The sequence below is a fragment of the Prionailurus viverrinus genome, chromosome C1 (assembly GCF_022837055.1).
Source record: "Prionailurus viverrinus isolate Anna chromosome C1, UM_Priviv_1.0, whole genome shotgun sequence".
Lineage (NCBI taxonomy): Eukaryota > Metazoa > Chordata > Mammalia > Carnivora > Felidae > Prionailurus > Prionailurus viverrinus.
This window is the reverse complement of record NC_062568.1, coordinates 168,340,551-168,355,013: the sequence shown is the minus strand read 5'-3', so window position 1 is coordinate 168,355,013 and position 14,463 is coordinate 168,340,551. Positions and strand designations below refer to the sequence as shown.

Genomic DNA, 14,463 nt, shown 5'->3' with positions numbered 1-14,463 from the left:
CCTGGCTCTTGATTATCCATTCTTGGTCTCCGCTTAGATAGGACCCTTCCAGGCAGTCTTTCTGTCTCCACAGTTTTGGGTTGGGCGTCTTCTTCTTTTTTTTTTTAATTTTTTTTTAATGTTTATTTATTTTTGAGACAGAGAGAGACAGAGCATGAACGGGGGAGGGTCAGAGAGAGAGGGAGACACAGAATCTGAAACAGGCTCCAGGCTCTGAGCGGTCAGCACAGAGCCCAACGCGGGGCTCGAACTCACGGACCGCGAGATCATGACCTGAGCCAAAGTCGGCCACTTAACCGACTGAGCCACCCAGGCGCCCCTGGGTTGGGCGTCTTGTTAGATGCTGAACGCCAGTGCACCTAGGATTTACTAGTTACATCACACCATTGCAGCTGCCTGTTTCCATTATGCATCTTGTCAATGATGCGTTCCCGGAGTCTTGTCCATAGGCTGAAGCTGGTGCACAGTAGAGGCTCAGTGTCTTTCTAGCAGGAGAGGTTCAGAATCCAAGCCCATATATGCTGGGCCTCCTCTGGAGCTTTCCTTTACTCTGCAGCATTGGGGTAGATTCCTAAAGAGTCTGGGCTGGACTGGACAGTGCAGAGGGTGAGGTGGGCAGGAATGTGATGGTGAAGTGTCTTATATTTTATGGCTAAATAGTCTGGGCTGGTCCAGAGGGTCTTTTGCTGTGCCTGCTAACCAACCAGTCACCCTGAACAGACAGGCACAAGATTCTAACAGGCTCCAGGCTTTATCCCCAGTTGCCATGACAACCAGACTGCACAGTAATGGATGGTATTGATTGACTGACAGACTCCTGGTGTCTTGGTTTTGTCCCCATCCCCCCAAGTCATTTGCATACACATGGACCTAAGAGACCCTCAGCACCATTCTCCTGATCTTGTCCTGATTTTGAATTTCTAGCTCTATCTTTGAAAGAGCCCCAGCTTTAAAGGGGAAGAAGGTGTGATGATGTCAAAATTACTCCCCAGCGCCACCCTTAGCTCTCTCTCTCCCATAGGTGACATAATGTGGCATGGAGGACATGGGCTTCGGACATAGACTTTGGTTCAACCCCAGTTCTACTATTTACTTACTGTAGAAGTTTGGGCAAGTGACTTAAACTATCTAAGCCTCTGTTTACTCATCTTAAAAATGGGAATAATTCTGACCTCAGCTCAGGTCACGATCTCGCGGTCTGTGAGTTCGAGCCCCGCGTCGGGCTCTGGGCTGATGGCTCAGAGCCTGGAGCCTGCTTCCGATTCTGTGTCTCTCTCTCTTTCCCTCCCCCGTTCATGCTCTGTCTCTCTCTGTCTCAAAAATAAATAAAACGTTAAAAAAAATGGGAATAATTGTACCTGTCGTGGAGAGATGTGTGGTTATGAAATAAGATAACATATGGGAAAGCTTTACCTAGCACGTAACAGGGACTTAGCAAATGTGGGCATTCTCTCGGTCTTCACTCATTCAGAACAGTTTATACTGCAGAAAGCTTGATTAAGAAAATTTGTCTTGACAAACGCCTTGGCCTCCATCATTCTCTGATTTTCCAAGCTTAGCATCAGGGACCACGAGCCCATCTGGGTATGCTGTAGCATTTGTTGCAATACTAATCACAGGAACACTTGACCATGATGGCTGGTTCTGAGCCAGGCACAATCCCAAGAATTGTACTTGGTGCAGCTTCGCTCACTTAACCATCACAAACAACCCTATGAGGCAGACTCTACAAAAGCCCCCACCTTCCAGATGGGAAACCATGGCACACGGAGGTTCGACAATTTGCTCAGATAGTTGGTGTGCAGAGGTGAATTTTAGCTCAGGTGGTCTCCATTCCAGAGAGACGGAACATCTCTGCTATACTCACTCTCGTCACGGCCACCTCAGCTCCCTCCGCCATACTGCCTCTTGTGTATGGCCAAAATGATCTAGAAGGGCCAGAGTCCCTGAAGATAGCTGTTACCAGTCAGGAGAGAGACCTGAGGTTGTAGTCCCACAACACCCATGGGGAGCACAGATTGCCGCTTTGTAGAATGAGGTGTGCAGGGAATGAGGGGCTCGGTAAGGCCACTGCTACTCACGCCACATGAGGAACATTTCTCTGCACAGTTAACACTAATGTGATGAAAGGAAACATCCAAATGCAACCGCATTTGGAGGTAACACACGTTACATCACACCCTGATTCCTGGGCCTGTTTATTTTGGAATTTGGGGCAAGTAACCTAATGATAGTAGCTAAGATCTGTTGAACACTTAATTGTGTCAGACACTGTTTTTAGGGACTCATGTGCAGAAACTATCACCCCCGTTTTTACAAACGGGGAGAATAAAGCCCAAAGAGGTTCAAGTAACACATCTGAGCAGAGTTCACATTCTTCACCACAATCACTGCTTTTTCCAACCAGCGAGCCTGCAAAATGGATAAATGCTCCCAGCTCCCTAAGACTGTTTTGAGACTCCAATGGGATAACACAGAGTGAAAGTGCTTTATAAAATATCATCTCTTAATCAGGTGTGAGATGTTACAAAGATGTCGTGTGTATCATCAACCAAAAGGAAGATCTGTGACTACCGAAACGTTTTAGAGGTATTGTCTAGATTGGCTGGAATCAGCCCATCCCTGAGCAATCCTGGGGGCTTGTCACATGCCAGGGTCTGTGCCAAGACCTATAAAACCCAGAAGACAATTTTACAAGTTTGCGGTATAATTGGAAGAACAGACCAAGAAACTGACAATTGCTAGGATTCGCTAAATACTATGCTGGAGGGAAGCACTGGGATGGCGTGGGGGACACACAAGGAGACAGTGGAGACACAGATTTGGATCCCTGAGAGAGAAGGAAGGCTTTCTAGAGTCGAGTGGAAGAGGGAACAGCATGTGAAAGGCACAGAGGGACTTACACTATTATTCTTAGGTGGTTGGGAGAAGCTTGAGTTTCAATGGATAAACAGCACAGAGGGGGCAGGTAAGTTAGCCTATCCTTCCCAGCTAAACAATCATCTCTTCCAATATTATCACATGAACTGGACCCTATGAGGCTCCCCTTTCCTTCCGAGGCTGTCTTTGGGGACAACCGATGTAGCAAAGCAACACAGCAGACAGATGACCGCAACCTGAATGGCATTTGTTTGTTGCAAAGGGATAAATAATGTCTTACACCTGCTGTTTTCCACCTGATGGTTTTCATCTGAAGAGTGACAGACTTGCTGTGTTCTGCCACCTCAGAAGTCAAGCTGCCTGGTCCTGCCTTTGAGCCACAGTGATACAGCCTCTCTGTGGAGGTGTGAGAGCAGCTCCCACGCCTGGGCCACAGTCAAGACCAGGCTGGGAAGACGTGCTAGACGTGGCGGCCTGGGACATGTCCCCTGGGCTCCTGGCCTGCAGGAGGTCACAACAGCTCTTCTTGAGGCCAGATCAGAGCGGGAAGGAACCCAGGGGCTCCCAGTACTTCCTACACTGACCTTACCTCTCTCTCTTTTCTACTCTGGACTTTAGGTCAGGGTGGCTTTTCTGAGCAGAATCCCATGGTCTCCCCCTACTCTCAACGCGCCCCCACTTTGTCTGGCTAATCCCTACTCATCTTTTCGGACTGGCCTCCGATATCCTTCCTCTGGCCTCCAAGCAAGACTTAGTCCTGACTCTGTTGCCTTCTTCTGCGGCCCTCATCCCACAGGGCAATAACTGTTTCCTTCCATTTCTTCACCCTTGCCTGCGAGCTCACTGAGAGCAGACACTCTTGAGTCCTCCTTATTTCCAGATGCCTGGCACACAGCAAGGAGTCATTAAGTACTTACCAAACTTGTTTCAGATGTTCCCTGGGTGTTCTGGTATGTTCTTAAAGTTTCAGAATCGTGGCTTTGGAAGAGACCTGAAAAGACCACCGGTCAACTCTTCAAGCCCTTCCACAGTGCTCCTTACAGACAAATAGCCTGTGCTTGGTACCCTCTTGGTATGGGGTGCTCACTGCCTTATGAAACAACTCCTATCTCCTTGATCTGTGATGATGATTTACCTGACGCTGAGCTTAAATCTGTCCTCCTGTAACTTCTGTCCTTTTGGCCCTCGTTCTTGCCCTTCCAGCCACACAAATAAGCTTACTTCCTCTTCCTCAAGACAACCCTCCAGTGAGCTGAATCTTGTTCTACGTATCTTAGACCTTTCCTCTCTTGTTCCGGTAAACATCCCCAATCCCCTCAAACATTCCCAAAGGATGTTCCCTATTTCCTTTTTCCTCCTTTTTAGTTTTATTATGGTGGGAACGCGTAGCATGAGATCTACCCTTTTAACAAAGTAACACAATTTCCAGTGGACAATACAGTCTTCTTAACTACAGAGACAATTCTATCTCTAGAATTTACATAAGTGAGACATTATGTCCATTGATTAGAAATGCCTTGGGGTGCCTGGGTGGCTCAGTCGGTTAAGCGTCCGACTTCAGCTCAGGTCATGATCTCACAGCTCGCGAGTTCAAGCCCCGCAGCGGGCTCCGCGGCGGGCTCTGTGCTGACAGCTCAGAGCCTGGAGCCTGCTTCAGATTCTGTGTCTCCCTCTCTCTCTCTCTGCCTCTCCCCACTCACTCTCTGTCTCTTAAAAATAAATAAACACACAAAAAAAGAAAAAGAAATGCCTCATTTCCCCCCTCCCAACTCCTGCCAACCACAATTCGACACTCTGGCTCTATCAGTTTGACTATCTTATATGCCTCATATAAGTGGAATCATGCATATTGGTCCTTCTGTGATTATTTAATTTAGCATAATGTCCTCAAGGTTCACCCATGTTCTTGCATATGGCAGGATTTCCTTTTTTTTTTTTTTAAGGCTGAATCATATTCAGTGAATGTCATATTCTCTTATTTCCTTTAAACTGTGGACCCCAGATTTTTATGCCAGGTTCTGGGTTTCTCTAAGCTGCACAGAGAGAGATGCTCCCCTCCTTTACCTAATTGATTATAATTTTCACCTGGCATTTCACCTGGCTTCATCGTCCTCCTGAGCTGGAAGTTATCCAAAACTCTACAGCCTTTTCCTGCTTTCCTAAGCGGTTCCCCTTCCCTGTTGTGCTCGTGCACGGTATTTTCTCCCCAGCTTTCTCAACTGAGTCTCATTTCACTACGCTTGGTCTGTCTATCCTTCCAAACCTTCCGAGGGCTTTTTGAATCCTGATTCTTGATCTGAATGATCCTTGGCTTTTCATAGTTACTTCTTCTGGGTACATATGATGAGCCTGGCTGCCAAGTCCATATCCACGGCATTGACAAAGGGATTGACTGAGACAGGGCACAGGCCAGCGCTCTGTGACAGGCCACCAGAGTTCTCTGTAAAACCGTGGTACTCGGGGCGCCTGGGTGGCGCAGTCGGTTAAGCGTCCGGCTTCAGCCAGGTCACGATCTCGCGGTCCGGGAGTTCGAGCCCCGCGTCGGGCTCTGGGCTGATGGCTCGGAGCCTGGAGCCTGTTTCCGATTCTGTGTCTCCCTCTCTCTCTCCCCCTCCCCCGTTCATGCTCTGTCTCTCTGTCCCAAAAATAAATAAAAAACATTGAAAAAAAAAATAAAAAAAAAATAAAAAAACAAAACAAAACAAAAAAAACCCGTGGTACTCAACATCTGTTCCCAGATGCACTGAATAGGAATCATCTGGGTTATTTTTTCAAAGACAGAATGCTAATTACTCAGAAATACAGAATTAGAATTGATACAGGTGGGACGCAGGAATCTGTATTTTATTTATTTATTTATTAAAAAAAATTTTTTTTTTTAACGTTTATTTATTTTTGAGACAGAGACAGAGCCTGAACAGGGGAGGGGCAGAGAGAGAGGGAGACACAGAATCGGAAGCAGGCTCCAGGCTCCGAGCCATCAGCCCAGAGCCCGACGCGGGGCTTGAACTCACGGACCGCGAGACCGTGACCTGAGCCGAAGTCGGACACTTAACGGACTGAGCCACCCAGGCGCCCCAGGAATCTGTATTTTAAATAAGCACTCCAAACCATGTCACTATGTAGTCCAGTTTGGACAGCCCCCTCCAGGGGTCCCTGAAGTTCAAAAACCATAACAAATGCCACTACAGTCCAAAGTGGGTAGCTAGGGAGTCCAGCCTGATGGGATGGGGTGAAGCCATGGCAGATCATTGTTTGGTTCCATAAATACAGTTGGCCATTGAACAACATGGATTTGAACTGTGTGGGTCCACTTCTAGGTGGATTTTTTTTTTCAGTAAATAGAGTCCGGGACTGTAAATGTATTTTCTCTTCCTTATGATTTTCTTCACGACAGTTTCTTTTCTCTAGCTTACTTTATTGTAAGAATGTACTCTATAATATAGACAACACAAAATATGTGTTTATTGGCTATTTATGTTAACGGTAAGGCCTCCCGTCAACAGTAAGGTATCAGTAGTTAAGTTTTGGGGGAGTCAAAGTTACACTTGGCTTTTCAACTGTGTGAGGGGTCAGCACCCCCAAGCCCCATGTTGTTCAAGAGCCAGCTGCGTCGTCAGGCCACCCGTGCCCACACCCATCTGGGCAAGTGCTGCACGATTCCAGGCCTTTTTCTGCTCTTTCTCCCCTCTCCCTCCTCTGTTCTTTGCTTGACGGAAGCAAGACACCTCTGGCCCTGTGTCTCAGTTCCCAATACGGCTTTCGAGTGGTTTCAAGTCCTGGATCTTGGCCCTGCATTTGACCTCCTCTGCCCCCCACCTCCCAGCTTACTGGGCGTGGTTTCCCATGGGTGTTCTGTAGATAGCTCTGATTGAGCAGCTCCTACAGTTGCCGATGAGGCACTCCATTCCCAGCCCTCGTGTTCTGGAACACGCAACTCTCAGGAGACACCTTCGCTTTTGTTTGGTATATTGTCCCAAACCTGCTAGCTTCTCAAGGACAAAGGCTTACTTATTCAGATTTGTATCATACTCCTATTACTTTAGCTCACAGTGCCTACACTGCCCAACACACGATGTCCCGGGGATGGTACGCAGTTGGTGTTTACTAAATTTTTCTCTCTAACAGCAGAATTCTTTAGTCTGATGCGATAATTGGAATTAGTGAAAATACCACCGGCTTCTAAGCGAGCCAGACTTGAGTTTGAATCTCAGCTCCACCATTTCTTTTTTTTTTTAATGTTTATTTATTTTTGAGACAGAGAGAGACAGAGCATGAATGGGGGAGGGTCAGAGAGAGATAGGGAGACACAGAATCCAAAGCAGGCTCCAGGCTCTGAGCTGTCAGCACAGAGCCCGCCCGACGCGGGGCTCGAACTCACGGACCGCGAGATCATGACCTGAGCCGAAGTCGGACGCTCAACCGACTGAGCCACCCAGGCGCCCCTCAGCTCTACCATTTCTTAGCTGTATGACCTCAGGCAAGATAATTAACCTGTATGAACCAAGGGCGTCTCAACCAGAAAAGAGAATGTGGCTACGTGTCCAAGGATGCTTTCAGCTCTCACGTCGTATGATCCTTAAGTCACAGACCTTCCCTTGCTGGCTGGTACCCTACATCGGTGTCCCCGGAAGGCAAATCTTTGCAGTGAGGCGGTGCCGCTTAAATCGAACTGGATTTCTCTTTCCCCTGTTGCGCATGGCAGGCTGTGGCAGACCGTGCATGAGCAAAAGGGCTCTGCAGACAGCCTCCAGCCTCCCCCACTCCGCCCCATCAGCCTGCCCTGGCACTGTAAGCCCACAGCCCTCCACCATCCCCCACTTGTAATCACTCTGGCTTCTGCCTGTGAATTCCTTTCCTCCGCTTTTGTTGATCACTGGGGAAGCATTTTTTAATCAAAACAATTAAATATGCTAAATCTTCCTCAATTAGTAATGCATCAACAATTAAAAGTGCTTGAATAGAAGTGGCCGAGGAAGCCCTGTGCTTGGTGCTGAGTGCTGGTGCTCACAGCGTCCAGCCTCCCAGGCACCAGGAGCTCAGCCGTGATTCAGAAACACGTGCCCACAGGCAGGGGGCTGTGGCTCAGGCGGGCCTGGAGATGGGCAAATCCAGCCGCTTTCTCTGTAAATGGGAAAGTGAGGCCCAGAGCCATCACCGGCCTTTTCTCAATGCACACAGGGTGCCTATGACTGGGATTGGTTTCATTTTACTTAAAAAAAAAAAAAATGTACGTATTTAAGGCATACAACATGACGATTTGATATATAGAGTGAAATTATTACTACAGTGAAACTAATGTTTTTATTTATTTTTGAGACAGAGAGAGACAGAGCATGAGCAGGGGAGGGGCAGAGAGAGAGGGAGACACAGAATCGGAAACAGGCTCCAGGCTCTGAGCCATCAGCCCAGAGCCCGACGCGGGGCTCGAACTCACGGAGTGTGAGATCATGACCTGAGCTGAAGTCAGACGCTTAATTGACTGAGCCACCCAGGCGCCCCATACACTGACGCTAATTAATATATCTTCTCCTCACAGAGTTACCTTTTCCTGTGTGTATGGGATGAGAGCACCTGAAATCCACACTTTCCAATTTTTCAGTATTTCATATGTATAATTAACTATAGTCATCAGGCTGCAATTAGATCTCTATACTTACTCATCCTACAGGACTGCAACTTTGTTCTCTTTGACCAGTGTCCCCCTCCCACCCCCAACCCCACCTCTGCACCTCCAGCAACTACCTTTCTACCTCTGCTTCTGTATATATTTATTTGGTTGTTTTAGAGTCCACATATAAGCGATATCATGCAGTTTTTCTCCTTTTGTGCCTGGCCTACTTCATGTAGCATAATGTTCTCCAGGCTCATCCATGTTGTTGCAAATGACGAGATCTCTTTTTTTTTTTTAAGGCTGAATATCATATATATCACATATGATAATCAGATGTATGTAATAGTCATACACGCATATTTATACATACGCCATAATTTCCTTATCCACTCATCTAAGTGACTGAGATTTAAATTCAGGATTCCTGACTTTTGAGATTCTTTCCATCAGAAGCCCATACCAAAGGACTCATGGCATATATTTATTTATTTACTCACCTTTTTCACCCATCAACCACTTATTTGAAAGTAGTTACTGAGCGCCTCGTCCACAACAGACACTGTGCCGCTATGCCGACAAGAGAGTGGTGAATAAGGCACAAATCCTTGACCTCTAGCCACAGATGAAGCTGGACTCTGTAGTGAGGGCCGGTATCTTGCTCTAGTTGACTTTTCTAGCCTTACCTTGCCAGCCCAACCAAGGATTGGAAACTCAGCTCTATTCATTTACAGATCGAGGGCTTGGGACAAAATGACTTTCGTGCTTTGAGAATTATATGCCTCATCAAGAAGACTCAGATTCCTCCGTGGGTCCTCAGATGTAAACAAATATGGAGACAGCTAATGTGGGACTCACAGTTCTCGTGGGGTCAGAAGGCAGGCCCGACTTCCCGTGGAGATCTATCCATCTTCTAAAGGCAGTCTGGCCTCTCCAGGGTAGGAGGAAGACCTGGGCAAAAAAGAATTGTGCAAATATGATCATTCATGCCCAAATATACCCACTGGTAGTTCTGAAGAAGGAGGGAAGTATTCTGATCCAAATATGCTTCATGGAGTACATGACATTTGAACTGGAGCTTGAGTAGACTTCGGAAAGATGGTGAAAGAGAGAGGAAGGAGCAACGAGTTCAAAATGGCGGCACGAAAATGGTGCCGATCACGGGCCAGGTACTGTGTGAGGCACAGGCATTTATGGAGATGGATGAGACAGAATCCCTGCCTTGAGGAGGCTCAGTGGAAAATGTGCAAAGGAAAGGGAACTAGCACTTTTGAGCAGCTAGTATGTGCAATACATATTCCTTCTCATTACCAGAATTATTTGGGTTTGAACCGCACAGAAGGGAACATTGAGATTGGGTTAGAGGATTGGGATTTCACCTTAGCTCTCTGAGACTCCAAAACCAAAGCTAGCTTTTCCTGCTGTGAGCTGGTTGTTACGTATTCACAGTCTTTAAGCATCTCAGCATTTTGTATCTCTCTGTCTCCCTGTGACAGGCATTACCAGCACAGATATCAAGAAATGCTTCGGAGGCTTTGTGGGCATTGACTATGATTACACAGACAGCATAAAAACTGAAGGACGTTTATCAGCAGAACGTTGTGAAAAAACTGGAGGTGGCAATACTAGTAAGTATTTAGTAATGGGTCCCTAAAAGAGAAGCTAGACTGTTCCTTGGACACACACTCAGGGCACAGACAGACACTATTTTGCCCTTCAACTGGTTCCATTTCAGTCAATGGTCATGCTGTATAGCTGCTAAATACCCCAAACCAATAACCGGTTGTGGCTCTATTTTGAATTAACCATGTACTGAGATCACCTTAGAAATATGTGACTTCTAGATTTCGAGCGCTAGACAAAGATCTAAGTAAGAACTGGGATGAAGGGAATGTACAGACAGAACCTGGACAGTTGACTGTTGAGATAAAAGCCCACTGGGTCATAGTCTGCCGAGAGAGGACAATATAGTTACCAAGCTCAAAGAACAATTATTAGAGAAACTTGTATACGGATATTTTTGGCATTTCCTGAATAAGTCAGTGAGTGTTCATTCATTCATTCATTCATTCACTCATCAAATGTACTGGGGTTCAGGTTACTCCCACTGTGTTGGCTACTCATGCCTCGGGGCCTTAAGTCAAATACTTTCTTCTCCGTGATGCCCTTCCCTCCTCTCTCCATTTACCTGGTCATTCACTTTTCTAGACAACTCACCTTTTGTCCTGACAATCCTCCCTCCCCGCTGTAGATCTAACTGCCTTTTTCTCTATGCCCCTTCTATGCCCCATAGAGACATTTGTCACAGCACCTATGATACTTAATCGAACCTACTTGGCAGGTAGCAGACACTGAGTACACATGTGGCATATGAACGAATAAATGCGTGCACGAATGAATCCTCATCCGTTTCCCCATCCTGTCCCTCCGCCATGCGGGTCTGGTCTGGGCTGTCCTCCCAGTGTCTGCTCTAGTTCAGAGGATGGGTCTAGTTCTAGGTCTTGGTCCTTCCCTTCTGGTTGTCCTGCTAGTTCACTGAGCAAGGTGGAAGAACGGGAGACAGCTGTAAGGGGAGCACATAAACTGTCCCAAATCTCATCAGTGGAGCTTGCCAACCAGTCCTTTGGCTTTTTGGAAACTGAACTAATGCACTTATCTTCTTGCTGGCAGACAAAGACAGGCTGGCCATGGCTGTGGAAGACATCATTTCTCGAGTGCGAGGTGGCAATTCTGGCTGGGGCGGTGGCTTGACTCAAAACGGGAGCACCATTACGTATCGTTCCTGGGGGAGGTCATTAAAGTATAATCCTGTTGTTATTGATTTTGAGGTAAGTCTTTTCGCACTTGAAGAAACTCTACGTCCATGAGGAATGAAAGTGAAGCAGACCAGATCATTTCATATTTCTTATTATGAGCCCATCAAAGAACAAGATTAAATGTAACGGCACACTGATCTGGTGGCCTTCCCGCCGCCTGACTACAGGGAGCCTGTGACTTTAAACCCAGGCCACACCGACCTCCGGGAGCAGAAGCTTAACATCTGGGCAGAGCCTAGTTTTACACTAGTGGTCCCAGAATTTCTTCAGAATTAGGCCACATTAAAAATAAGAACTTTCATTTATACAGAAAAGACTTTAAAGTCACATTCGTTCAGTCGAGGGTTGGCAAATTTTTTCTGGGAAGGAGCTGATAGTAAATGTTTTAGGCTGTGTGGGCCACAGACAAACTCTCATACAAATTCTTCTCCTTCTTTTTTACAAACTTTTACATATGTAATAACCATTCTCAGCTCAAAGGCCATACAAGAACAAGCTGCGGTACCAAGCTGTATTTGCTGCCCTTGCTCCAAGTGATCTCATCCCCTTATCACAATGAACCTCTGGTCCAGAAGTGAGTCTCACCATTTACAAGATTAGGAAACTGAGGCTCCAAGGAACTAGTGATCCATTTATAGTCACAAAGCTCATATGTAGCAATACTTGATCTCAGACCTTTGGACTTCATGACCAGTTTCTCACATCCCTCTACCCTAGCACCTTCCTTAAAGCTATGGTTCTCAACCATGGGGGGCGACTTTGCTCCCCAAGGGAAATTTGGCAGTGTCTGGAGACAGTTTCAGTGGTCACAGCTAGAAGGTGCCACTGGCATCTAGTGCGTAGGGACCACGGATGCTGCTAAACACCTCACAATGCACAGACAGTCCCCATAAGAAAGAAATATCTGACTTCAAACATCAACGGCGCTGAGGTTGAGAAACCCTGCCTTAAATCATTCACTTCGGAAAGGCAGTAAAATTGTATTCAAGTTGCAAAGGAAATGGATTGGTCTACCAGTTGTCAAACTATTTCTATTCATACGCAAGGATAGTCCATTAAGAAAAGAGTTGTATTTTGGGTTTTTATGATTACTTTCTCGCCCATTTTCTCTTGACTCTTGTCCATTTTCTACATATATTTAAAATCCCGGGTATGGATACATTTCTCTTCTTAAAATATATACCAACAGTTGAACCTAAAAGTCTATTATAACACCCTGCTCTCTATGAAGAAAGAGGTCAGATGGATTAACCCTGATCTCATTTCTTCTCCAATAAGTAAGGGACCATTTTCACGCACCTGTAATTCACATAGGGTCTGAAAATTGCTATCATCAAGCTATTAGTCATTTGGTCAAAAAGTGTAAAATTGATATCAGGAGCAATATATAAACTTTCACGGACAAGAGGTGAACTTTGTGTTTGCCTTGAACAAAGCTCCCAAGGGGAAATCTGATGTTAATGATTTGGAGAAGACCGAATACCATCTTGGGGGAAAGAGAGCCTAGGTTTGGGATGAGAAAGATATAAGTTGGATCATGGCTCAGCCACCTTTTCAGTGTATAGCCTTAGACAAGTTACTTCATTTTCTGAGCCCTAGTTTCCTGGTCTATAACATGGAGATAATAACATATTACATCACAAGGTTAGGGAGAGAGTAGTGGGTATTTAGTGAATGAGAGTTGAAGAAACAAGCTGAGGAAGCTAAGTAAGCTGGCCAAATCTCATAGCTGGTAAATGGCAGAGACCAACTTGAGCTCTGTCCCACAGACTCTAACATTCACAATCTCTTCACAACACATTTTGGCCCTGAGAAGTTTGGATTTGATGCATTAAGGAGCTGGTAGGTTGTGGAGCAGGGAGGTGACAGCGCTAAAGCTATATTTTATATATTTTACTTATATTTTTATCGTGTGTTTATTTTTGAAAGAAAGAGAGAGAGCATGAGTGGGGGAGCGGCAGAGAGAGAGGGAGACACAGAATCCAAAGCAGGCTCCAGGCTCTGAGCTGTTAGCACAGAGCCTGATGTGGGGCCTGAACTCAAGAACCACAAGATCATGGCTTGAGCGGAAGTTGGATGCTTAACTGACTAAGCCGCCCCGGTGCCCTGAGCTGTATTCGAAAAAGAGGATGCTTACAGATACATGAAGGATGAACTGAAGGGCTGGGAAGAGAGAGAGACAGACTACAGATAAGGAGGTTAGCCAGGGGATTATTTGGAACCTGATGCTCAGAGAGGAGACAGTGTCTTATTTGCATATCCCCATGGTAGCTTAGCGGTGATTATTTATGGCAGGTACTGAGATTGAGTGAATATGGGAATTATGTTATGTTATGATGCTATTTTACATATTATTATGTGTTATGTTACATCATGTTGCTAATATCACACCACTTGCCTTCTCGGAATCTGTTTTACCTATAAAATGGGAAGAAGATCATGGCCAATATCTTTCCAAGCTCAAAGCTTCTTTTTATCCACCCTTCTTCCCTTCTTTCAGTCCCCACCTGCCCTTCCCAAGGAGCCCCTTTCCTCTCCCTGAAGCGTCTGGGATTGAGAAGTGAGAGATGGGGGGCTGAGTGCTGAGCCCCACTGGAAGGTCACAGGGAAGTGGCCCAATGGTCCTAACCTTCCCTGAAATTAAGAGTCATCTTGGGGCGCCTGGGTGGCTCAGTCGGCTAAGCGTCCGACTTCAGCTCAGGTCATGATCTCACAGTTCGTGGGTTCGAGCCCCGCGTCAGGCTCTGTGCTGACAGCTCAGAGCCTGGAGCCTGTTTCAGATTCTGTGTCTCCCTCTCTCTCTGACCCTCCCCCGTTCATGCTCTATCTCTCTCTGTCTCAAAAATAAATAACGTTAAAAAAATTAAAAAACAAAACAAAACAAAAAAAACAAATAAAGAGTCATCTTTAACTAGGGCCACAGGGCGGCCCATTCTGCACGCACTTCCTAACAATGGGGCCAAACTTTCTGAACTTCCAGTAAGTGGTCGCATGCCCTTGGCTGGCCACCCAGCCAGTCCTGACATGATCAGCCTGGTGACCTCAGCTGCGGCCTGTGACCACAAGCCAAGGTCTGTTTGTCACCGATCTTTCTGTACACATTTCCAGGAACCCATTCAAGGCCACTGTGAGTGCCCTCCATTGACTTTTGATTCT

At 46.3% G+C, this 14,463-nt stretch overlaps 1 protein-coding gene across 1 annotated transcript in view; it reads left to right on the top strand.

Moving 5' to 3' along the window:
* Window positions 1–14,463, top strand: part of C8A (complement C8 alpha chain) — a 69,304-nt gene that overhangs the window by 49,264 nt on the left and 5,577 nt on the right. The window contains exons 8-9 of the mRNA XM_047873344.1: window positions 9,988–10,119; window positions 11,162–11,319. Coding sequence (XP_047729300.1) covers window positions 9,988–10,119; window positions 11,162–11,319 — 290 coding nt within the window. The remainder of the gene's footprint in view (window positions 1–9,987; window positions 10,120–11,161; window positions 11,320–14,463) is intronic.